Source organism: Trachymyrmex septentrionalis, unplaced genomic scaffold (genome assembly GCF_001594115.1).
Source record: "Trachymyrmex septentrionalis isolate Tsep2-gDNA-1 unplaced genomic scaffold, Tsep1.0 scaffold21, whole genome shotgun sequence".
Taxonomy (NCBI): domain Eukaryota; kingdom Metazoa; phylum Arthropoda; class Insecta; order Hymenoptera; family Formicidae; genus Trachymyrmex; species Trachymyrmex septentrionalis.
The window spans coordinates 885,987-912,502 of NW_017305288.1; the positions used below are offsets into that span (position 1 = coordinate 885,987).

General features: G+C 37.2%; 1 protein-coding gene across 1 annotated transcript; it reads left to right on the forward strand.

The window, feature by feature from the left end:
- The first annotated feature begins 18,250 nt into the window (after window positions 1–18,250).
- LOC108748013 (forkhead box protein D3-like) lies at window positions 18,251–24,105 on the forward strand. The gene is made up of 2 exons (XM_018485958.1): window positions 18,251–19,640; window positions 23,646–24,105. The coding sequence occupies exons 1-2, from the start codon at window positions 18,389–18,391 to the stop codon at window positions 23,906–23,908; spliced, it is 1,515 nt and encodes a 504-aa protein (XP_018341460.1). The 5' UTR covers window positions 18,251–18,388; the 3' UTR covers window positions 23,909–24,105.
- Window positions 24,106–26,516: the final 2,411 nt, after the last annotated feature.

A 26,516-nucleotide genomic window follows, 5' to 3' on the forward strand; every position in this document is an offset into this window, starting at 1 on the left:
TAATAACAAAGAATATTGCGACGATTGTAATCTCCCGCGACGATTACGCCGTACCGTCGACAACAATTTCGACGTTACGTTATATAATATGGCCGGCAATTGTTATATTCATTCCGCGTATTAATATATATTACACGGGATTGATATTCTTAATTCACCTTCCAGGAACTGCCGTGTGTGGAAAAATATATGGAATTCTGTCGAGTAACGTCCGCGCACACGGAAAGGCGCGCACACAGACGTGCGCGTGGCATGGCTACCGAAGCGGCCATTGTCCAGTCCACCGGTGTGTGCCACCGCTCCGCGAGAAGGTACCCCGCTGACAGTCAACTCCATTAAGGCCCATTATGGCCTTTCTTCATAAGATACACAATATTCGACTCGGCGAACGAAACTCTTCCGTCGCGCGTCATTCGCGCGACGACGAGTCGTTAATCTGAGACAGGTCGCCGCTGATTAACGAGTGCGAGGGAATAACGGATCGGCCGGCGTTATTATGAATCGCGTGGGATCGATAGTGCGCGATGAATTATTTGACATGTGGGCGACCTTCGGCCGTAAACGACTCGACTCGTTTTAACGCGACGGCGGATTCTAACAAAAAAACTCCGAAATGCCCACCGGACATTTCTACCGCCCAACAATTCAAGTGGAACGCAGAAGTCATAATAATATCGTAAAGATATCATATGATTTTATTTGTCATTTAAAAAAAGTCTATTTTTAAGTATCAAATGACGTCGTTGTGCCTTTATCGTACTCTGTGTTCTATCTGGAAAGAGCAACGATAGGGACAAGAGGAAAATTAGGTGAAAATAATCAACTATCTTTCAAAACTGAAGACATTATGTATATTTATTTTTTAACATTACGTATATTTATATTTAACTTTCCGATAACCATAAGCATGCTAGAAATATATTTCGCCCGCGAACGCTTGATATCCAACAACTTAGAAAGCACTCCAAGTTGCTTCCCCGTTTTGGAAGTTTCCGAAGAGGAAGCGGGTTTCATGTTAATCGTTGCCGGCTTTCGTCAGATCGTTAATTAGTCGGTGGCCGCCCATCGTCGACGTGTCGGTCCAATTTTTTTTTTTTGACCATCGGTGCCACGCTGTCTGGCACGGAAAGGCATGCTCTTTCCATTTTCGGTGCGGAAGCCGCACGCTATTCATACGAGATCATTCTCATGTTCCTAATCTGTTATAATCGGAGACAGATGATGATAAATAATCAAATTACAAAATCAATAAATGACAATGTAAATTATTGATATAATGATTTAAAAATTGCATTACATGCATGTGGAATTAATAGCATATATACTTATTATGATATTATTGTGAGTAATTCTTCATAATTTATATATATCCTACAATCCATTATTTTATCCATTATTGCGGCGATAACGTGTTAATTGTGCATAAAATGTATTAGAAAGTCTAAAGTAGATACTTTAGATACTTTAGAAAATATTTCTAAAATGAAATGAAATAAAATAATAATTTTTCATTGTAATAAAGAGGATCGTACATTGACATATATATCAATTGTAAAAGCACGATAGATTTTACTAAATATTTCAATGCTGAGAGAATAATTCACTTTTCATCAGTTTTTCGAGACTTTGCGATTGATAAGAAGGCAGCGGCGAACTCCTCGTGACTCCTCCACAGGATTCCAAGAACATTTTGATGTTTTCTCAGGCACTCGTTCGGGCCTATCCGGTATTGGCGGCTTTGTGTTTTCTTAAGCATTATTCCACTTCCTTATTGCCACGCCCGGGAGAAGAGAAACAAGGAGAGATAGATACTTTCGGTGCCACGCTGTCTACCACCAATGGGTTTCCATTATAGATTCTTCTTCCAGTAACTAATGGATATAACACCATGTAATATGTGATAATCGAGCATCAGTCAGCACCAGTCAAATCTCGCCAGCAAGAATTCCTCTTCTGTGTCGATCTCAATTACGTCTCAAAACGATGCGCTTCGAATGAAACGTTAACGTTGCTTTTCGATCAAGTCTAAGAAAAGGAAGTGAGAAAAAAATCTTTCAAAATTCACAATTTAATGCTCCTGAAATAATTATCTAAGATAGATTGGCAGCATATAATCGTATATATATATATATATATATATATATATATATATATATGTGTGTGTGTGTGTGTGTGTGATATGGTGTCACGTTGTCGCAGAAATACAGCGAGTAGTATTAAAAAGTAAAGTTGGACTCTGATAGAGTTTAAACCTATTAGATTAATGCACTTGCCGGGAGTGCCGATTACGGAGGCGGTGGCCATCTTGAAAACGACCTCTTCGCAACCACCCGCTGCCCGCAACCCTCTGATACGCCCCAGTACTTCCTCGTGGGGCTTAGCCGAAGCTGTACGATCGAAGGAAGGCGGAAAGGAAAAGGAAGGGTAGGATCGCCTGCGCGCGAGCGGGCGGAAAAGCAGAAAAGAGGAAATATCGACGGCGACGATGACGAGGGAGATGGGTTTCTCTGTTTTGTGTAAAAACACCTTCGCGGGATGACGGACTGTGGCATTAAACCAAACTGAATATTACGTCCTGACGCTTGCGTAGGCAGTTATGTCCTCGTGCCCGCGTTAGGTAGGTTGCCAGGTAGATAGGTATAGGAATATCCCTACGAGTGGGCGGAAGAAACGCCGACCTCCTCCTCGAGCGAGCGGAAGCGAGATAAGACGTGCCTGCGTAGCGATCGATTACGAGAATTTTCGTGTCTTATACGATACATGAGAAAAATGAGACGTGATAAATCTCGAAAAATATTGCTTTTTTTTTAATGTCCTTTCCTTGACATGTTTTTCCTCGGTCAAAGAAAAAGTAAACGATATCGAGTGAAAATTGAGAAGGGTTCAATACGGGTTTTGCAATAATAATAATAATAATAATTGCTTATCAGTTAGATACTCCAACTTTAGGACTGTGTTTCAAGATTGACATACAAATTAGCGTGCAGTTTGCTTGAACGGAAAATAATAAAATTTTCCTAAAAAAATATGTATTCTTGGGCACTAAAATCTGCTTTGACCTCCGTATATCACTTCTTCTCACTCACTTCACTCTAATTTGTGTTGAATAAAAAAAGTTTTTTTAGGAAAAATATAACAAGATGTCACAGAGACGACAAACCTTCGCTATCCGGCAACGACACACTAATCACACTAATCCATATCCGCTCGTCTCCGATGAATTTATCATTCTCAACGCAGGCAATCGCAGACGTGTTAACGAAAAGAGAAAGAAAGAGAAGAAGAGGAGAGAAAGAGAGAAAGAGGGAACGAATTCCTGAGGCATCTTCCGCCCACGTGTTGCGAAGAGAACGAGAAGAAGACGACCGCACTGAAGAAGAAGAAGAAGTGTTAAACCGGAACGTGTTGCGGGGTGAGAAAAAAAGAAGCGCATCGACCCGCGCACGCGAGAGAGAACATATCGAGACGTAAATCAGCCGGTAATTAAAATTAGCGAGGGATTCGCGTTAAACGGCCCGGTTACATTTATCCGTCCGCGGTTCTTTGATGAGCTTTTCCCGAGAACGCGCGCCACGGTTAGCTACTCGGCTACTCCTAACCGCAGCCGCTCTGTCGGTTTTTCGGCATTCGCGCGGCCACGGTTTACGCATATCCGTTGTCGCTTCCCTTTGATGTTACCTCGGCCTTCCGCCGCTTTTTCTCAGTGATCCCCCGACGGCCGGAGCTTCCTCTTCCTCGAGCACCACGTGGGGAAGCGGCACGATGCCGAACTCTTTGGCTTTCGTTCCTTTGGTTTCGCACCGCTCGACCTTATTTCAATTATCGATTTTGATGCCTTTCTTAAAACCTATACCGCGTTGGATTAAAGGAATTTATTTAAAGAAATTAAAACGGTTTGAGGAAAAGCTGTATTTTTACCGCGAGATATATTCTTGTACATATTCTTTCGCAATTTTTGGAATGCTATATTCACGGATTAGGCATAAGTGTATTAAATTGTTTAGTTCTTTCCTAGGTATACAAATTAAACATCTGAAGGCTCAAGAATTCAAAGATCAAAGAATAAAAAAATTCGTGAAACCAGGAAAAAATTGAAATTTCTTTTAATAGCAATAGCCACATTTCTTGGCGTGCTGTCGTATGTGTAATTATGAAAAAAAAAATCGAGTAGTCTGAATGGAAAGTTTACAAATATAAAATTTATGATTATTTATTACATATATTTTGATTGTAAACAAATAAAACGTTTTTTTTTTTTTTAATTAGAATTGTAATGCCATCGTTTCGGAAATGCTTGTCAATGTCGAAAATTTAAACTATAACTGCATTTTTATATTTATATATATATAATCAACTTTATCATCCGGTTTTATGTCCGCTGGCGTCATCTTGAAATAATTTTCGTTCACCTTATCCGCGAGTACTCTAACCACTCGAAGTGTCCTCAAGTTCTCGACGATTGAGAACTATTGCTGGGGACATAGAAAAGCCATTGAGATTTTACGAGCGGCTCTGTCATAATTTCGTGGATTGTATCAGTGAGAGACGGTTTAACATTGGAACAAATAATGTCAAATGCATGAGATGCTGATGAAAACTGACTAAGATTAAAACTCTTCTCTTTCATGGCAATAAATAAGAAAAATTACTCACGATAATTATACTTAATTTATATAGTTATCTTTTTGAAATTTGTATGATATATCCTAAGTTTTAAACGCGTTTCTGTCATATTATACAATTATATATATATATTCGAAGAATTTATTTCAATACATTATTATTTTCAAGCGAATCTCTTACCAAAACTTCCGATCGCGCCGTTTGGTCTGATGGATTTGCTATTGTCGATCGCGATTCGCCGACCGGATCGATCGTCAAGGCTGAGATAAAGGAAAATTACTAATGGAATCGTTGATTACGTGATTTAATTACTAAATTTAATTTAAACGACGTTAGAGAAAAAAAATAAGTTTTTTGGCCTGAAATTGTCGTTAATCAGCTTTGACTTTCGCCACAGTGAATTTCATGATTAATGATTAATATTTATGTAAATGATTAAACTAATGATTCAAATAGAATGATTTAAATGAACAATAGAGAACGTTTTCAATAGAATACCCAAGTTTTACTGAGATTATTCCATGTCTAATCACACAGCTCTTTTCATTCTTTATATTTCTAAACAAATCTACCAGTGACATATAAAATTGTTGAAAACCCAAAGGATTTAATTGTGAAAGATTTTTGGCACACCATTCTTCCATTCTTTAAAATTTTTTAAAAGTGAAAGCTTTTTTTAGATAGATAAAATTTTCTCAGGATTTTCCATTACACAAAAATTATTTCACTCATTTGCTATAATAACGACACAATTTGAGAAAAGTTTTCCAGAAAATAAATTTCATTATTTTGAATTATTCAAATTTTGTGATATTAATTTTGAAGTGTAATTTAGATGTAATAATTATTTGTTGAGCAACATATAGTATGTTCTTTTTAGTATATTCTACCCCGTTTTTTAAGTTTTCTTTTTTTCTTTTGCAAGCAACTAATAACAATTTTTTGTTTGTCCTATTTTTCTATCAATGCAATGAAATGTTTTTCATGAATGATCTGCCACATTTAATAAATATGTGACATAAAAATCTAATAGCATTTTTCACTGGGAGAACTAATGTAATTAGTTACACATTAGCGTACACTGAGTGCAATTGTATTGTTTTATTGTTAAAACTAGATCATATATTTTCAGTGTTTAACGTTTCACTGACAAAACTAGTGCAAAAAAGTTACACTGAGTTCAACTTTTTCTTTAAAGATAGTGGAGACCGGTACAAGTTAATATTTATTAAAACTAAGATTGTGCTAAAGATATGATATTACACGTTCAAAGGTATAATGTTATATTATTCTAATTATCTTCATAACAACGACATTGTTTTTTTAATTCTAATTTAGTTCTAATATGTAACAACATAAACATTACGATATTTAAAAATTTTGAATTTTAAGAAAAATTAATACAAAAATTTTTTGTAGGAAACAAACAAATCAAAATATATTATAAGTCAAATAAGTAATTCAGTAATGTGTCTACTGATCCTTATTAAATCTATATTATTATTACACTAGTTTTCATCAAAAACTAACATGACGATATATCAGTTTTCTGAGTGGAAAAAACGCTATTATAACAGATTATTTAAAAAAATCAGTAGAACCAAAATCAAGAAAATATAAACTTTTTAAATAATTGCAAAGTAAAACAGAATGTAATGTCAAGACAAGGGTAAATTATATACTTAATTATAAGTGTGATTGTATTATATAATATAGAAAGTACATTATCCTTTTAAATTATAAATATAAACTTTTGCGTTTTCTCCACAATCATAATAGATTCTTTTTATTATAACGCTTAGACTTATACTTACTCATAATCTGCTTTTAATTTTTCATACTTACAAAGTTTAATTTTTGTACTTACAAACTTACTCGTGTGTGTGTGTGTGTGTGTGTATGTGTGCGTGCGTGCGTGCGTGCGTGCGTGCGTTCGTGCGTGCGTGTGTGTGTGTGTGTGTGTGTGTGTGTTTCTTAATATTTAAATTTATAACTTATACTTTGAATTTATAAATACACAAGAAACGAAGAAAAGAATGAAAGAAAAAGTTTTTAGGTATTCTATACAATATTCTAAATAATGGTTTCAAAAATGTAAACAGTTTGCTGAGTTACAATGAATGAGTTACAATGAATACAGTTATTCGGCAGGGAGTACCCTCACGTCCTCACGTTACTAATCTTTCTTTTTCATGCGAGGACATCAATGTCTCAAAGCTGAAGTGACATGCGGTCAAGTTTGCAATTCCGAAATTGTGAAAGTATTCTATCTGTGAAACAATGACAACGCGCAATAGCTTGAAATAATAGATCGACAGGGTCGATGCTGAAAAAATATCGCCGTACTCGTTACGTCATATGCAAATCCATTGACGATGCAAATTACGTTGCGCTGTAAGGGAAAGAAAAAGAGCGTTGCTGTTCTATTAAAATTGGACGTAAGATGCGTCATAGAGACATGAAACGGTGCAAGATCTGGGTATTAAAAAACAGTGAGAAGGAGAAAATGAACAGTGAGAAAATGAATCCGGGAAGGATACGTTGCAACTTAGCGTGCTACCTGTTATACCAAGGTCACGCGGAAGATTCAATATTGATTCAGAAAATATACGAAATCTGTCGGCAAGAGCAGGTCGTTGTCGGAATAGGGAGCTCGAGGTGCACGGTGTTTTTATTTAGTCTGGCGTTAAAGCGTTTAAGAATTCAAACTATAGGGTGCGGCATCAGCTCTCCTCCACGGATTGTTTTTAACTGTATCGTTAAAAGATTTCAGCAGATTCTTTAAGAATATCCTAGGAGATCAAACTCTTGAACACCTGGAGACGCGAAGATTTCGAAGTCATCGAGTCTCGAGATTACATCTGACGATACAACGATGCGAGTTTAGTAGATTCAGATTTTCTGAAGAACTCATAGAATATATATACAAGATGGTTGCTAGAATGTGTGCAAAAAATTAGGTTTGAAATATTCCAGGATATGAAGATTGAGGATACAAACATTTGAAAACGTACAGAAGTTAACGAATTTAATAGCTGAAGAACGGTTATATAGGTTTAATAAAAAAAACTTAATATTTAAACGGAAAAAGGAAATGTATAATATAAAAATTAAATTTATATACAACATTAAATATGAAGAAATTTAAAAATAAAAAAATTATTATAGACGCATAACAATCAAGAGATCTAATTGTTTTTTTGATTTATTTAACATCTAGTGAAGCACGATCTTTCAGAAGTAATTTTGATTTCCTTAGAGACCTCACACGTACATTTGAAAAGTTACTGGATGAAACTGTCGGTAAGCCGATAATACAAAGTTGCCACCTAAGGTAAGGCGTAGCACACAGTATTATCGACTGAAAGAGTGGAACTGCTTTATCGACTGCAGTTTGGAGTAGTTTGCTTTTTCTTCCTTCTCGACTGGAGGTATCTCATTGTACGTTGGACAGCATCGATGCACAATAAAGCAGAAAATAGAACGTATTCAAAAGTGGAATCTTGTATCAGTTTATTCTTCTTTGAAGTGTACGCATATATTTTATTAATATAGTTATCAATAATGTTAAATATATCTAATATTTTATTTAATGTAATTTTTTTTAAGCGTCTATTGAAACTATAAATACATTACCATACAATAAGAACTTGAAAAAAATGTATTATTAATTTTTGAATTAAGTACATATTGAAGATGAAACAATTTAATAAATTACACATGTAAAACACTTTATGATAATTTTGTTCTTCAGTTGTAAGCAACTTTGGAGCACTGGTTCTCTATTTTGACAGTATCACTTCATGATCTTTAAAAATTTAAACAGAATAAAAGGATTTTTAATTAGGCCGTCAATCTGTGAGTGTTCAAAATTATTCAAATAATAATATGTAAAAATGGGAGTGTCGAGAAAGTATCTCTGCTTATTTTTCGCACTTTCTGTGCCGCGTCGATATGAATGTCCAGTGCTTCTCTCTTTTGCGTCTTCGCCGCTTCTTTATCATCAATATTTAACATGTAGAAGGATAGGGATGCTGTCGAAAACTCGTACGAGTCGTACGGAGCATCAAGCGAATGTGAGTGCGCAATGGAAGACGAGGAGAGATACTTTTTTTGGTATCGGTCTCTCGCTCTTCGCTGGACGTTTCAGACAGATGGTTCACGTCCGATAGCTCGTAACGATACTCCGTCCTGTAAACACCACGCTGATGAGAAAGAATTGTCCGCACCATTGCTTGAGGTCGAAGCGTGCTCTATGTGAAAGGGTCTGTCTTGAGATTTCCGACTTGCCAACGTTTGAAGGTGGGAGAAAGAGTTGAGATTTATATCTTCCGGTTCGTCGCGAACACAGTTCCCGGAAGATGCTGCGCGGAAACCATTGTTGTAATAGATTTCATAGATACGACATTCACGTGTCGATTATTCTAATTGTAATATTTATCTCGTTAATAGAATCCGCATTTAAGAGTAACAATCAAATTTGTAAACTGAACAACAGTGCCCCAGAAGCGTGAATTAAATTTTTAATTGCTCTTTATTTTTTTTTCTTTTTAATTATTTTTAATTAATCTGTCTTTTAATAATAAAAAAAAATCTCTGTAAAAAATGACTATAACTTTAAATTATTCTTTCTATTGAGCTAAGTTTCAAGCGAGCCTTTGGAAAACGTACACGAAATGAGAGCATTTAGCGCGGGTATAACAATGAGTATCGGAATGCGGAAAACTGAATTGGAGACCGACACGAATGATTCGCGGAGTAAAAGCTGTGTTGCATTTGCGACTCCTCATTCTATTCCGGTAGCTTGAGCCTTCTAACAAACGGCTCGTTAATGTTTAACGAGGCTGTTAAGTCCCGAGGCGGCAAGATGGCCGCAGCTGTAACGCTCCAAGTTCCATTTGGATCGTGTACGAGAAAAGCGGTAATAATAATTTTTTACCTCGCGCATGCACTTGTTTGAAATAATCAATCATAATTTTATTATATATCTATTAATTATTATTCGGAAAACTATTTGTATTAATGTTATTTAAAAGATTATTTACATTAATATTGCAAATTTTATTTTTTTTCCTCTATTTTACGTAATTTCAAATTACGTAATTAGTACGAAGATGTTAGTTACGCCGCTACAGATGTATAATTGCTGACTGTTATAAAAAGTTATTATATACTTTATTTAAAAACTGATCCGAAACATGGTAAAATAAAAATATCACTAACTGTGAGAGAGACCAACACAGGAATATGCTGTTGCGCGACATCAGTAATCTGATTCCTCAGATCTTCGTTTTCATCGGATGTCTTATCTTGTGCAGCAGAAGTATCTTTTGCCATGGACACATCCGTGAGGACCTGCTTTGCGTCGATGAAAGAAAAAAAAGAGAGATGCCAGAGCAGAAAAAGTACGGGCAGAAGACCCAAGACGAAACGTCAGAGAGATCGTGTCGGAACAACCCCCTACGGTAGTCAAGATCTAAACAGTAAAACATAGGATTAAGTGGGGTACATACGTTACGTAAACAGCCAAACTCTACGGGGGTACGGCCACGAATAGTGAAAAATCTCGGCGCGTTCTTAGGGCGCATCGCGAGATACTATCTAATCCCATAAATCACTTGGTAAAAGCAACAAACACGGTTGATAAATTATTACGTTGTTTATAGAACGGTTTTCCCGCGTGCAGTGCTGGAAAAAATGTCATAACGTCATTCAATCTCGGAAACGAATTATATATTAGTTCTTTTACAGCAGAGATATTTTTAATTGCGACAAATTGAACACAAATGAGGGCTTTAGTTTAACTGCTAACAAGCAAAAACCAATGCGGATATATTTTGTAAATTGGTAAAAAAAATTGCCGCTTTTTCCTTAATTCTTCAATTTCTCTTCTTTTCCTTTTTTTTCTCGAAAATTTGTCGCTGTAAACGCGGAATGAAAAACAAATCGACCTATGATCTCGGCGATTCCATCCACAACTCGTCCGCTCCGCTTTTCTCAAGCACCGTTATTTCTCCCGATTTCTGCGGCTCGTCCTCGGCGCATGCAGTGTCTGGATAATGTTTCTTTTGCGTAAGATCACGGGGTTCGTCGGTGGAACACGACGAGAAAGAGAGAGAGAGAGAGAGAGAGAGAGAGAGAGAGGGGGGGGGAAGGTTAGCTCTCAAAATAAGACACGTTTATCCGGCCATGCTGGTTATTTCGGAAAGCGCAGGGTTCTTCTTCTATACGCGGATTTCTGTCGAAAACCGCGGAATCGCGCCGTAGATGATCGTGCGTCTTATCCCAATGCAACGCCTTAATTCTTAATACGCATTTTATTAATGTTCGATGAAAATTATAAATCTGTAAATGGATCGTCGAATTTCCACGTGTTTCCGAACAATTCTGGCTCCTGGCGATCTTCAGTCTTGGTATAATAAACTATGGGGAGAGAGATCGCGTGAAGATAACAAACACGACGAGCGCCGGCCGGAGTGGAAACCCGCGAAATTTTCGATGAACGTTCGGCGTGGATCGAGGTGGAGAAAATCGGCGTGAAAATGCGCGAGGGAATTAGTGCGATTTCACGATAGAAAAATCAATGGAAAAGGCGACGTAGACACTATATAAATAAAAGATCGTTACTCGATCGTTTGTTAGATTCTAGATCTATTGTTGTAAAGAGAGAGAGAGAGCCGCTCGCTCGGCTCGGCTCAGCTCGCTGCCTGTTGCAGCCTCCGGCGCTTGCGAAGAACACGTGAAGCTCCGAACGGCCACCCAGGCCGCCATCAGACGCGCCGACGAGATACTTTGTTTACACGATACCGTAATTTTATACCATCGCCGTCGATCGTGGTTGCCGCGCCGCCTTACGAACCCTCTCCTCGTCTTTTAGCGCGCATCCGATACGCGCGCGTGTTACCGCGGCGTGTCGACTTTGTTCGACCATTCACAAATGCACCTGTTGACGGTTTCGTCTTACCGCACGTTTCGTTTTACCGCGTTCAAAATTCGTTCGAGACATATCGCTCGGGATTTGCTACCATTCGCAAGTTCGTACCGTACAAGGTTATCCCTTGTACGGCTGTTTATTAATTTTTTTCTACCTAAGCGCGCGCGACAAAATAGAAATAAGTATAAACAACGCTGCATAATTTAGAATATGCGGTAAGTTAAGTAAGAGCGTGATCGGCCTTACTCAAAGCTAATAAAAGATATCGCCCTAAATCATGAATCCATAGAGAGCACCTTTATCCTTGATGCACTATTAACGAAGATTCAGTTATCATTGAGCTTTCTTAAGAGAATCACATTAAGCGCCATGAGTACCAAATACGCATCATGCTGCGAAGCGTGTTTCTCACGTTGTGTTTCTCTGCACTCACCCATTTTGGAAAGGTCCAAAAATGTCACAATTAGCGGCTGCTAAATATATGAAAAAGTCGAAATCATTCGTACGGAAGTGAGTGCAGCGATATAATGTGGCAAAAAATGTCGATTTACCGAAAAGCGGCTCGAATGCAAAGTGGACAAAAACAGACGATAAAAAAATAATGAATCTGTTTTCGCGGAAAATTGAAGCAGAAAGGTTTAGATATATCATATGAAACTATTCGAACCTATCTCAAGGCTAATAACATGAATTCGACCACGCTCTTACTTGACTTACTGTAAGTACGAAGTTATAATAGCCCAAAGAGAACAAGAAAATGAAAATAATATCAATTTGACGTCATATTGATCAAATTTATGTCATTTTTATCAGGACAAAAAATGACGTCAAATTATTTTGATTTTCTCGTTCTCCTTGGGAGTGTATAGAAATAATAATTTTTAGGAAAATAATTATCATTTCAGGATTATGTGCGGATAGAGCAAAATAGTTTACTCGTTTCTTTTCGTTTGAAAAATCATTTTTGTCCACAAGGAATTTGCATCCAGCAGGGAAAGCGACAGTATGTTATAATCGCTCTCAGAAACACAGCCGAGGTCATTAAAAAGACCGCCCTGCCTTATACGAATAAACGCGCGGAAGCCACCCTGACCGTAATCTCTGGTTCCGGTCTGCGGTTTTCCTACGAGCACACGTGCAACCGACACGAGTTTTTCTGGGGTGGTCCTTGGTTTTGTGAGGCGCTTTTATCTTAAATAAAGCATCCACGGCCCTCGCAATAAAGTCCCCCGATTGTCTACTAATCCGCCGACTGCAGCCGCTCATCGAGATCTTGCTGGAATATCAATAATACACTTTTTCGTTACATTAGAAAACAATTGACAAATAGAAATTAATGAATAAATAAAGAACGAAGTGGTAAGATATGGCGAATTTCCTGCAGTGTGTTAGAGTCGAAGTATTCTGTGTACACAAATATTTAATTGCCACCCGAGATGCGCTGTACATCTTCCCACTTTCCTCTGGTTTTTATGGCGGAAGCCAATTACTTTCCCTTGGAGAGGCACTTGAGGCTGTCGCAGAAAATGTCACGGGAGGGCTCGAAAATAGTAAAACGGTAAACAGGCGAGAGTTGTTCTTCGGTTTAAAGAAGGAAGAAAGGAGAGATCATCACGAGGGCCAAAACACTTGACTTTCAACCCTTAAGACACGAGGCCCTTTACTAACGTGGGCAGCTTCCATTAGCGAATGATCGCATTTTAATGTAAGTACAACAATACAATGGATATTGTTTTTCTTTCCAAAAGTTTCTCTTGAAAGAATCCTTTTTCTATAAAAACGGATTCTTTTACGTAAAAAAGGATTCTTGTATAAAGAGAATCCTTTTGATATTAAAAATCTGTTAGTAGTAATATTCAATTTTTAATTCTGAATTTGTATTTTTTCCAAAATACAATCTTTCGGAACAGATTAACATGTGATAGAGTTGCATAAAATCCGAATTTAATTTACTCTTTACAGCGATAGCATCGCCTTTTATTTTTATAGAATTGCAGCAATCAGAAGAACTCGATATGTACGACATAATATTCGACATAATACGTTGTAATTAAAGCAAACGAGCTAAGAAAACGGATAGACGACACAGATCGCAAGAAGAAGAACTCGATGCTCGTTGCAGAGAGGAAGTACGAAGACAGAGACAAGATGGCCGCGCTGCTGCTCTTTCGTCGGCTCGTTTGCTTTAAGGCAAACAAACTCTTCCTAAGAATTCGTGGTCTACAGTATTCACCGTGTGGTCTAACAATCTCGCCACCATTTCTCTAATGTTCAATTTAGTTAATAACAAATAAATTATTAATGATCTATGTAGATTATTATATAAATTTAATGTTTGTTCTCTTATCTTCTTTCTTGAGTAACATAATTCGAAAAAATAAAACAAATGCACAATTTTTTTTAGAAATTAAATGTCTGTTGCTGCGATCGAGCAACAGACATTTAAATTGTCGACCTTTATTACAAAAATTTGAGTAAGTTTTTAAATTAAAGATTAATCGTACACGGTGGACGATTACTATGTCAATTGTAATAAATTTTATCTCAATTTGGATACATTTCGTAATTTTATAGCATCTCTTTTCTTTTAGCGGATGTACTCTTTTCAATGGGGACCACGGCAAACTCTCGTATTTTATGAGTAAAAATTTCCTTTTTACGACCTCTCGAAAGTGCCATCCTTTCGAGACCAGTCTCTTAAGGATCGCAATAAAGTGAAGCACGTGGAATAGGGCGCCGTGATAAGGCATGAATTCTCTTTCTGTCGTTGTTAGTCATTCGACACTCGGTCACGCGTGAAGGCGAATAAACATTTCATCCCGATCGACCGACATTGACACTTCGATCATTGATGTCCTCTTTGGTATCGAGTGACGATTGCCTGATAAGCATCGTTCAAAGACGTACGAGGATTTACACGCGCAGCAAAATGTATCAGAAAATTATTTCTAGTCTTTACAGTCAATTATAATGATATCGTAATCAAATTGGAAAGACAAAATATATGTGACAATTCTCTAATCTGCTGCTTAAAAAAAAAGAATGTATTAGATATCTGAGAATGGTGCACATATATATTTGAAAATATTAGACATTCTCTGTGTACTAATTTATTAATATATACATAACTGTAATAGGCTAATGAGAGTCAGTATCGATAAACGGCGCAAGTATTTAGTGAACAATCAATAATCAGAAATTGAATCGATGTCTTCTTTATTTTGAACGTTTCGATTCTCTTTGGAGTCCTTCTCAGCAAGAATGATACGAGAATAATTAGCTCACGTGTCCATAATGTTTAAGTCACTCGCAAATTGACAAAGATGCAGCGTTGTTAATCTGACTTTTTTTTTTAAACAAATCTTATTGGAGTGATATATGCGTAAACAATTTAAATGACTTACCACCACGGAACAAAAACGGAAAAAAAATTCATATAAAACATATTTCATTAAATTATTATTTTGTTATATTTTCGTCAAACTATTAAAAACTTTTGTCAAGATAAATTAATAACTAAAAATCTTAAAAGATTGCTAAATAAATCAGGAGAAATTTTCAAGCATCGCTGCATAGGAATGATGCAGTCCTTCTGTATCTGAACGTAAATTAAAGCCATTCCTTTGCATGTGTATAAATGCCATTTCCGAAATCAATCTTTTGTTTAAAAATTTCTCCTTGTCTAAAATTTGGACATTCTCCCAATCGAAGTTATGTAAAAATTCAATACGATATTCAGTAATTACAGAATGAGTGTCAATGTTCCAATTTATATGTCTACGATGTTCAGATATTCTGCTTATTTAGCAACCTTTTAAGATTTTTAGTTATTAATTTATCTTGACAAAAGTTTTTTTAGTTTTTAACAAAAATGTAATAACAACTTTAACGAAATATGTTTTACATTGAATTTTTTCTTTTTTCCTTTTTTTTCCTCTCTTTTTATTATTTTAATTCTTTATTTTACTACTTTAATAATGTTAACAGTTTTTAATTTTTATACAATAATTTATTGCGATTCTTATTGGTTTGATTTAACAACAATATACATGTATTGTGTTCTTTATAATTGCAAATTTGCCTTAATGTGTGACCTCTTATTCGAGAATAGTTCATATCTGTGTGACACGTCGTCGTTCTAAAAATGTGTGATCTTTATTTTGATTTTAACAATTCTACTTTTTAAGTTTTAATATGTTCAACAAAGCTTTAGTGCATTGCTTCATGTTCCGTGATGGTAAGTCACTTAAATTGTTTACGCATATATCACTCTAATAAGATTTGTTTTTTAAAAAAATGTCAGATTAACAACGCTGCATCTTTGTCAATTTGCGAGTGACTTAAACATTATGGACACGTCAGCTGATTATTCTTGTATCATTCTTGCTGAGGAGGACTCCAAAAAGAGTCGAAACGTTCAAAATAAAGAAGACATCGATCCAATTTCTGATTATTGATTGTTCACTAAATAATTACGCCGTTTATCGATGCTGACTCTCATTAGCCTATTATAGTTATTTTTTTTTATTATTATTTTAAAATTCGAGAGTCCTAATATAATTATTGTTATTGTTATTAATATATGTTTCAAAATAAGGCAATATTTCCAAATCCTTCAAATTTTCGAGGAAAAGAAACCGCTTAGGAAAGTCCGGACGTTCAATTAATTATCTTTTTCTAGATAAAAACATTAGAAATATTATTTAAAGGTATTTTAATTGAGATACAACCCTTAATTGTTAGCAATTTAATTATTAATAAACAAATAACTTCAATTTTTTTTTTGTCGAGTTTAACTGTTTCGTTTTTATAGCCACATGTTGGTTCTAAATTTGAAGAAAATTGGTAGAAGGTTTTCGCTCGAGGAAAAAATTGCTGTTTTGCGACGACTCTGATACAGATAGCTAAGGCGGTTCTACGAGCGGGCGGAGCAAAACTCGCAGCATCTCGTTGGCTAAGAAATGGACCAATAGGCTTTTCTTCGTTTTCGCCTCATATGCATTCGCGGCTGTGCATCACGCGGTTCCGAAGACGGATACATTACTCATCGTAAGTATACAGATAGCGATATCCGACGAAGCAATACTCACTTGTAATTTTCAAGCAAACTAAGTACGAACCGCTCGTGTAAAGGATATTGGCGAGCGCTTGAACGTTTACATCGTAGTGGGAATTTTGCGTCAATAAACTGATATCAAGTGTACTCTCGCGATATCTTGAAATCAATGTACAATCATGAAAATTTTAATTAATCTAAAGCTAATTTTTTCTTGATGGAAATAACAGCTTTTAATTAGATCTTCAATTATAATGATTGGATATTTTGACAAAATATAAATAAGTAAATAAAATCTCAATGTAAAATTTGAAGTTTAAGTGCAATTTTTAATTTAAGAAAATTTTTAAATTTTTAAAATTACAAAGATCTTCATATTTAACGATATTTAATAACTTCATATTTAACGATATTTAATATTTAGGATTGATAAGCGATTTTGATATTGTTGCAAATATTATTGAAACATTATTAATTACTATTTTATTAAATTATATTGATGTATATTAAATGAATGCTATTCGATTCATTATCATTCTAGAACAATAACATATTTTGGTTCGATCGTTATTTTTCTTTAACGCAAATATCATCATATAAAGCCATGTAAATTAACAATAAAAAAATCTATTTTTGTGACATATATTGTATTTTTCATACGTGTTCTGAATTTGTGGTAACTATTACATCTCTCTTTTTCACGAGTGTCTCATTTTGATCTACACATTTAACTTTGGAATTCACTAATAAAAAATCAAAAGAATTAATGTTTCTGAATTTTCGAGACATCTCTTGGACGACTCTCATACGTCTTCCGGATTCTTTTAACATTCTAAAATCGTATCACACGGATTTTAATCAACATTTCTTCACTTCTTGAATATACACTTTTCACGTTGCCTCAACGAGCGAATATCAAATTCTATCCCATACTCTTCTGGCGGAATCAAAGATAATTATAACGTTCTTGTAATAATTATCGTAACAGACTGTAATGAGCCGTAGGATGTCACGTACCTTCGCCGACAAATCCAAATAACGTCATTACGCAATTCACTTCCCCATAATTCTGTGACGATAAAAGGAGAAGACGTTGGAGTCGAAGGCGGTACGGGGCGCCATTGGACGCAGCATCCGACTTTTCGTATGGAACATCAGCACATGACCAATCCGGGTCCCGGATGCCCGACTTCGTCCGAACCGCCCCACGTGGGGGACGCCCGTTTCTGACCCTGTCACGCCGCGACCAACGTCATCCGTGGTCCAGATTCCGCTCCCGTGCCGTGCGAGACGAGCGGCAGTCATCCGAAAACACTTAGCGGCGCATCATAGCCGACTCGAGCCCCGACGTAAGCCCGTTACGTGCCGACGAAGCGAGTCTAAATAATTGACCCCTCCGCGGCGGAATCGCGCAAACAATTTACATCCAACCGTGTAAATATCCGCGACCTCGGGCGTCGCGCTTACTACAAGGCGACGAAGATCCCCCTCGGGATCGGCGGGGGCCGTTGCTCCGCTGAACGATGGGATCCTCGAACGGATCGGCTCGATGTTGACTCTTCATTAAAATATAGCGCGTGACATTGCCGTTTTTTTTCTACAGTCCTTCGTGTCACTGTTGCGTGCCGAGCGAAGATCTTCAACATTACTTTCTCGGCACAGTGTATTCAAAGATTGTGGTACTCCGAGGTGTATCGTGGAAATCCGAGGGATACATTCGCGTGTAGGATGTTCGCCACGGGCGGATTTTGACGGCCGGCTCGAATCGAAGCTCGATGGACCAGAGCGTGATCGTGCCGTCGATGCCCCGTGACCCTGGCCTCGACAGCGTGCGGTTGACCATGAAGAACGAATCCGACGCCAGCAACCTGCACCAGCAACAGGAACAGACGGTCGTCGTGCATCCGAACTCTTCGACCGCACGATCGGCGATATTGGCGCCAATGGGCGCAGGTAGTCTGTCCCAGGAGACGAGCTTGGAGCCGCTCATGTGCAATCCGACGAGTAGCGAGATGCAGGCGAGGAAACCTGGTGCGCGACGGCAGGAGAAACCGCCGTATTCGTACATCGCGCTGATTGTGATGGCGATCCAGTCGAGCCCAGGCAAGAGGCTGACCCTGTCGGAGATTTATTCATTTTTGCAGCAGCGCTTCCCATTCTTCCGTGGCACCTATCAGGGCTGGAAGAACTCGGTGCGCCACAATCTCAGTCTGAACGAGTGCTTCATCAAGCTGCCCAAGGGCTTGGGACGACCCGGCAAAGGTCACTACTGGACCATCGATCCGTCCACGGAGTACATGTTCGAGGAGGGCAGCTTTCGGCGGCGACCGCGCGGCTTCCGACGCAAGTGTCAAGCCGCGTTGAAGCCGCAATATCCGCAATATTATTCGAGCGCCGCACCCGGGGTCGGCGTGCAGGCGCCTGGCCCCTACGAAAGTCTAGCCGCCGGACCTGGTGGCATCGAGTACGCGAACGGTTACCAGAATCAGTACCAGAACTATCAGGAGTACGCCATGTACGCGCCGAGCGCGGCGGTGTCCGCCGATTGGGCGTATCCGGAGGGTTCGTCGACGTACAAGTCTGCGCCGCCGATAGCCGAGGTGACCTACAAGACCACCGAAGTGACGTATAAGACCGGCGGCGAGCCAACGCCGGTCTACAGGAACGGCGAGTTGGTGACGTTCAAGAGCGAGCCTGGAGCTTTCGGTGCTCGTGGCCAGGATCAGCTGACGGCGTATAGGCCACCAGCCGACGGATTCTCAACGATGAAGGATCATCATCCGCAACATCACGCCGACTACAAGGACGAGGCCATGATGGGCTACAAGTGTGCCAACTCGACACCTACCACTCAAGCGCCTGGGCAAGATTATTACGTCGGTTACGGCCTCGCGGGGGTCAACAATGCTGCCGGCCATGGTGTTAACATCACCATGCAGTCTATGCAGGAGCAACCGGGTAACAGCAGCCCTGTGACCAACGTTAGTTCGCCGCACAGTGGATGTCCGACTCCTGCCGCGGATCACGGTGAGTTATCGTATGTGACTTCACGGTGTCTTCCGTTTTGCCGTGTACGTATTTTTCATCGCGTTTATTATAATATATAGTTGCCAAAGCATTGCAAGTTGCTAAAAATTCGTCTCAGTCATTTTTAGAACAGCTTTCTTGGAATTATTATTCAGATTGTCAGTTTGCGTCATTAGTTTTCAAATGTAGTTTATACGTTACATAATTTTTTTAATGAATTTTGTATTTACAAGATTACGAGTCGGAAAAATCTGCATCTCTAAATCTTTAATTTTAATGATATATGACCGGATGACTGATAAATGATCTTATGTAAAGTATTAAAGTGTAACTTGTAATAAGTATTATATATAATATAAAATACTAAAAGTGAAATATAAAATATGAAATAAGAATGTAAAAAGAAATTGCAAATAACGGACTATGTGTAAGTGAAGGTATGACTTGAAAAATCATGAATGAATACTTGAATTGAAAGCGATCTTTTGGAACGTTGTTGAACAATTTTTTCAAAAATTTGTACGAACTTGAATAACATACAAAACCGCGGAACACGACGGCGAACAAATGCAACGAAGCGAAATCATGCCTGCATCGATTGTTGAATTCTTTTTGCATCACGAGAACAACGTTGATGAATCCACGACGTCGTTTAGAGGCCATCTGGAAAATTGGAGACAGTTTACGATCTTTCAGGCGCCGTGTCCTGCAAAGTAAAACGACGGCACTACTCTTTCGAGTCTTCCATCCTTCCTTTATAGCTATAGAATTTCATGGGTATATCAGGTCAAAGTTCGTCAAATCGGTACAAAAGAGATAACGTTTTATATTTTAGACGACGTAATTTTTTTATTAATTCTTATTTAATTCATTCAGTTTAAAATTATTCTCGGCTTTAATATAATATATAATGTAATTGTCATACAATATTTTTATCATATTTTATATATCATTTCAATTCAATTTAATTTTTTAAATTACATATATTACAGAGTGCTCAATAAATCTACAATGCATTAATACGTAATTATATTTACAAACGGTACAAACATGCACGACATTAAGTATAGCGAATCCTGCGTATTGCATTTTACCTCCGCACAATATCAAACAAAAAAATATATGAGCATAATAAAGTGTAATAAGATTTTATTAAGACCGACATGAAATTAAATACTTAAGTATAAGCATATTCAGGCCTATGACGGTCAAAGCTAGATCTTCTAAATACCTAAATAATTCACAGTGAATTATCTATATATGTACATGCATATGTATCATATTTTTGCGTTTGATAAAGTCCGGAAAAATTTCGGCGCGCAGTTTGAATAACTAACTTTAATTTCATGTCGGTCTTAATAAAATCTTATTACACTTTATCATGCTTATATATTTTTTTGTTTGATATTGTGCGGAGGTAAAATGCAATACGCAGGATTTGTAGATTTATTGAGCACTCTATAATATATGTAATTTAAAAAATTAAATTGAATTGAAATGATATATAAAATATGGTATATATGCATGTACATATATAGGATATAGATAATTCACTGTGAATTATTTAGGTATATTTAGAAGATCTAGCTTTGACCGTCATAGGCCTGAATATGCTGGTACTTAAGTATAATAAAGTGTATTTAAATAATTTTTGAAATTAGTAAATAATTAATATTAATGTATTTAGATAATTTTGATTGACCATAATAGCATGTTAAAAAGATTAATATCACTGGAATACACAGGATGGGTGGATACAGTGCACATCGTCGCTGTTGACAGAAACGATTAACCGAGGCGATGTCCCTGTCACGCCTGTACGACGTTTCGAGCTCGTAACTTGTACCTTGTAACTTAACACGTGTAACCCGCCGTAAGACTGGAAGCGCCGTTTCCTTTCCTCGCGAGATTAATTTAGCCAACGCCTGCGTCCAACAACGCGATAATAAAAACGCTCGTTAACACCACGTTATGGCAACGATAACGAAACACTTGACAGTTTTCTCTATGCAAAGATATTGTACGTACTGAACTTGAGATATGTCTTATCTTCGCAATCAGCCTACGCAATTATATTTTAAATTCGTTTTCTTGCAGTTGTGAATTTTTTTTTGTGCCGATGATATTTTAGGAAGGCATCATTTCTTTGATAAACGAAGTCGATATGATAAGTAGACGTTTCGTGCATCAAAATAATCACTATTGAAGTGAAACGCGCGTAAAATGCTTTTTGCCTCTTCAGTGCAGTCGCGTGCTAGCAAGTGCGCGCTCGAATCGTTTATCGCCTAAATATTTATCGGAGGTATAAACGAGGTGACTTAATTCGGCCTTAACCCTATGGAGAATGGAGCATCGTAATATTTACGGCGTTAACTTACCAACAGCATGTCGAGATCCGCAAATCATTCATTTAAACCCTCGTAAGTCTTCAATTCGCTCTCTTGAACTTTTCAACAATTATTAGCTAATCTGACAGTTTTATAAATCTCGAATAAAACTAATTTTTTTTTTTTTTGGAAAAGCTATTATAAAATATATATTTTTTTTAGAAAATGGTCAAATAATTTATTCTAAACTATTTCTGCAAGTTGAACGTTTAAAGTATCTGAAAAAATTTTCAGACGTATTTTAATTACATGTAATCTGGTATCGTTGTGCGTTCAACCTAATTGATCGAAGTAAGCGGCGAAGAATATTCATCGGCATGTTTCAAAGTTTCTACAAAAGCTTCGATCTATCCCGATTTGCGAAAATTGGTCTTAATCTCGATTAAGGAGAGTAAGTCTCTCTCCTCTGTATCTCGATACAACGCGGATCGACAGTAGATAAACGCCGCCACCCACGCTTCCTCCGCCGCAGACTTCTTCTTGTTCTTCTTCTTCTTATTCGTCTTCCGTCAGTCACAGTGAAGTGTAAACGAGATTGATCCACATAGACGCCACGTAGGCACGTCTTTTTACTTTTCTTACACGCCGTGCTCTCCGTATATTTCTGGAGCGCGATCTCTTTGCTCCGAACTATGGCCCGTTGTGCCGGTATATTCGGTTAGAAGCAACTTCTGTGCTTCTTGAAAGCCAGCATCCTCGCGCGGGCTCTGCCGCGGGTGTGCTCCCGAAGAAGAGAAAAGGAAAAGGAAGAACAAGAAGAAATGGCGCGAGCACGGTCGTGCCCGAGAGCATTTGGATTCTCTACGGAGAGGGATTTTGACTGGCAGCAGCGCCATCGGACCACCCACGTGGACGTCTTTCCGAGGCGTCGCGATGTCGAATCGAGAGAGAACTCGCCAATCTTCGAATCTTCGACGAGTGACATGACGTAATTGCGAAATTTTAAAGTTTTAGGAAGTTAAAATATCTAAAAGATTAAAAATTTCCTCGATATACGCAAATATTTCCAGCGGTTTTGCAAGAAAAGAGAAGAGTTTTCAAAGGGGATCGAGCAAATTTGTGATCCACTTGTGAAAAGCAAAAATTGATATGGGGATGCAAGAGAGAAAAGAGAAAAACAGAATAAAAGTTGAGACACGAGTGAAGTGGCCGCTCGAGAGGAGGCTACTCGAGAAACTGGCGGAGCTTTAGATTTATGGATGCCTGTGCCTAAGTACCAATTTCTATCGTGAGATCTTTCGTTTCTTTCCACCATTACTCTTACATCGTGTGCATTCTTAAGTAGCAAAACTGGATGAAATCTTATCCGGATACGTAGAATATTTGAAGATCGGGATCAAATATTTTCGGATTTCACACTTTAAAACGGACAAAAGAAATCCACAAGTATCGAAAGTCCTTAAATTATAAGCTGCTAAAGATTAGAAAGTATTAATAATTGACTTTTAAGTAAAGTAATTTAGGTTAAAGCATCCATTTTCAAGCACCGTTGTTCAATTGTAATTTTACTAAAAAAAAGAAATTAATTTTAGATTGCTAAGATAATTTTAAGTATTTAGAGAAGTATACTTTTATGAAGAGATAGCTTCGAAATAATCGATAATGTGATCTGTTTCAGGAATAAAAATGCAGTGCACCAATTCCAACTCCAGTTCGAACAGTTCTGGTGGCGGCATCATTGATCGGAAACCGTCCTATTTTGCGCATCCGGGAAGCTCGGTGACCTTGAGCTCCCTAGGTTCACTAGGTTCGTTAAATCTGAGCAACATCGGCGGCCTAAGCATATCCAACATACCTGGTACAGTTTCTACGAATATTCATCACGCGTCGACATCTCCACCCACGACGATGTATTACGATCAGATCAAATACAGTATGTGAAGACATGTTTTTTCCAAAGAAAAGAGACAAGTCATTAAATCCGTTAAATTATTGATCACCATCACGATCGAGCGACGAGGTTTGCTTTGTTCGTTAAAATTTGCTGAAGATGGCCCTAAATAAGACCGAAACGTCCGAAGAACTTGTAATGTAATAGATTTTATATATTTTATTAATTATTAAAAAAAAAATTACGCTCCGATAACCGCTCTATTACTCTCATTTGCCATATTATTTCTACATTTATCATCGAGAGTACCTGTACTTCAATTTATTCGTAAAAGTATTTCTATTGAAAATTTCGTATCTTGAGCATTGAAATGCCTCACACTTGTGAGAATAAAAATGGTCAATCTTAAGTTCTCTCGCGTGCACTCCGATATTATTTGGAAAAAAAATAGAAGCAGAATTAGAAGTTAAATTTAACAACATGGCAGTTTTTTGTTAATTAAATTACATTGAATGAATTTAATACGTGAGTTCTTGTAAATCTTGAAACTTTTATTTTGAACACTTCTTACATTTTCACACATATTTTCGAATTAATAAGACATAATCTCGATAGCTAAGATTAGCTATAAAAATTAATACTTTATTAAGTTCATTAACATTTATTTGCTTTACTTAGAATTGGAAATCATTGACCTACGCGCACACAGTTTTAGAATTGCAGATTTTTCAAGATCTTCATAGTCCAATAAATTCGTAGAAATATACACGAAAAAGATGGATAACTTGATTCCCGATTTACGGACGTAAATAAACAAAGTATGTAAAAAGAAAAGTGTAAAATATAGTTACGAAAGATGTATCATGAATATCTCACGACTCACACAGCAGAAATATCCCGAATGTATCATATGGATATCTTACATACGTTGCGATATCTTTAGATTGTCCTTGTGACATAATTTGGACATTTCTGCAGTATGGGGATCAATCGTGGCTCAAATGCATATAAAGCATCGAGAGATACATCCGCTTTAAAAAATTGCGGTTGATGCCATCTCTATCCTATTTATATTTATAATTCATTAATCGATGTAATTAATTTAAGTCTTGAACGCAGAAAGTAAGTTTGTAGAATTAAATAATGTTTGCTAAGAAAATTCTCTGTTGATCTCTTCACTGATCTTGTGCCCGATTTTCCATCCTGATATTATTCAAATAGATACGTATAAGTGTTCATGAAATACAAAATTTTAATGATTTTTTTTTTTTAGAACATTAGATATAAGATAATAATTGTAAAAAAAAATAAAAAGTTACATTTTATAAAAATACATTCTGTTGTAAATAAGAATAAGAATCGCAAAATAAATTAGAAATTTTAATAATAAAATTTTTTAAAATCATCGTGTGAAATATGTAAGAATAAACTAATAATTCCATTTCTTAATGGCTTTATGTTGTTTAACGATACTTTAGTGAAAATATTTTTTTAAAATAATTGTTTTCGCAATAATTACAAATACATTAATTTATTGTGATTTTTAATATTGACAATTAAGAGCGTTGCAGATAGATTTGCTCGAAACAAGAGATTTCAAGTGACGTCAATGGAGGGTGTCATACATGCTATAAACTCGGATGATTCAACTGTAAAACAGTAGCCCTACAAAAGTCGTTTACATCATAGCGTTTTGCGGTGACGATAAGTTTGTTGATACCGCGGAAAATCTAGATATTTACTTGATCCCGATTAGCAAATTCCCCAACAGTCATCAGACAACTTGGAGACATATCGTCATCGTCGTCGTCAAACGACGGATAAATTTAATAACGCGCGGCTTATCAAAAACTCAAGCAAATTTCTTTCTTTTTTATTTTCTTATAGGATCAAAAACATTCTTAATTGTATAAAAAAAAAATTTTTTTAAAAAGAAAATATTTTACAAACAATATTCTGTAAAAAAATCAAGTAAAATATAAGAAAAACGATATCAAAATTGTTCGATTTCCGCAACAAGGATTTATATCTCGAATTTGTCGAATTTCAATCTTTCAGTCTTTGAACGATTCGTAGATGGACAGGATGCATCGTGAGCGACAGCAACATGTTAAGAAACGCTGCGCGCCACGTTTGCTGGGAAGGGCATGTTTGCCCGCCATAAAAGTGACTGCGGCGGAAGGCTTCTTCTTTTTCGGCCTTTTTCGGCCTTATATTTAATCAACAACAGCGGGAAGAAGAGAGGCCCGTCACGTGTTCAAAGACACCGGCGCAGTGTTTTGGGAAAATCGCGTCCGACGATGTTAAGGCCTACGAAGTCGCGCTTTTCCATCTGTTTTTATCGCGGAAACGCGGCGATCAATTTTTGTCAGCTCCCGAAATAGTGCTGACACTAACGCTGATGTCAGAACGTTATCGGCGCGGTTGGAGGAAACGTCTCATCTCGGAAGACGGATTTTCTATGAGATAAGTTCCCTTTGATGATGAAATTGGGATGTTCCCGTTCTACGGTTTTTCTCGGATTCCTATTGATTCCGATAGCTCGGGACTTTGTGTGAACGCGAGGCTTGGAATTATAGGTTTGTTTTTTGTTCTTACATTAGTAGACTGAGACCCTACGACAGAGCCTGGCCATAATGAGATGATAAACATTTGATT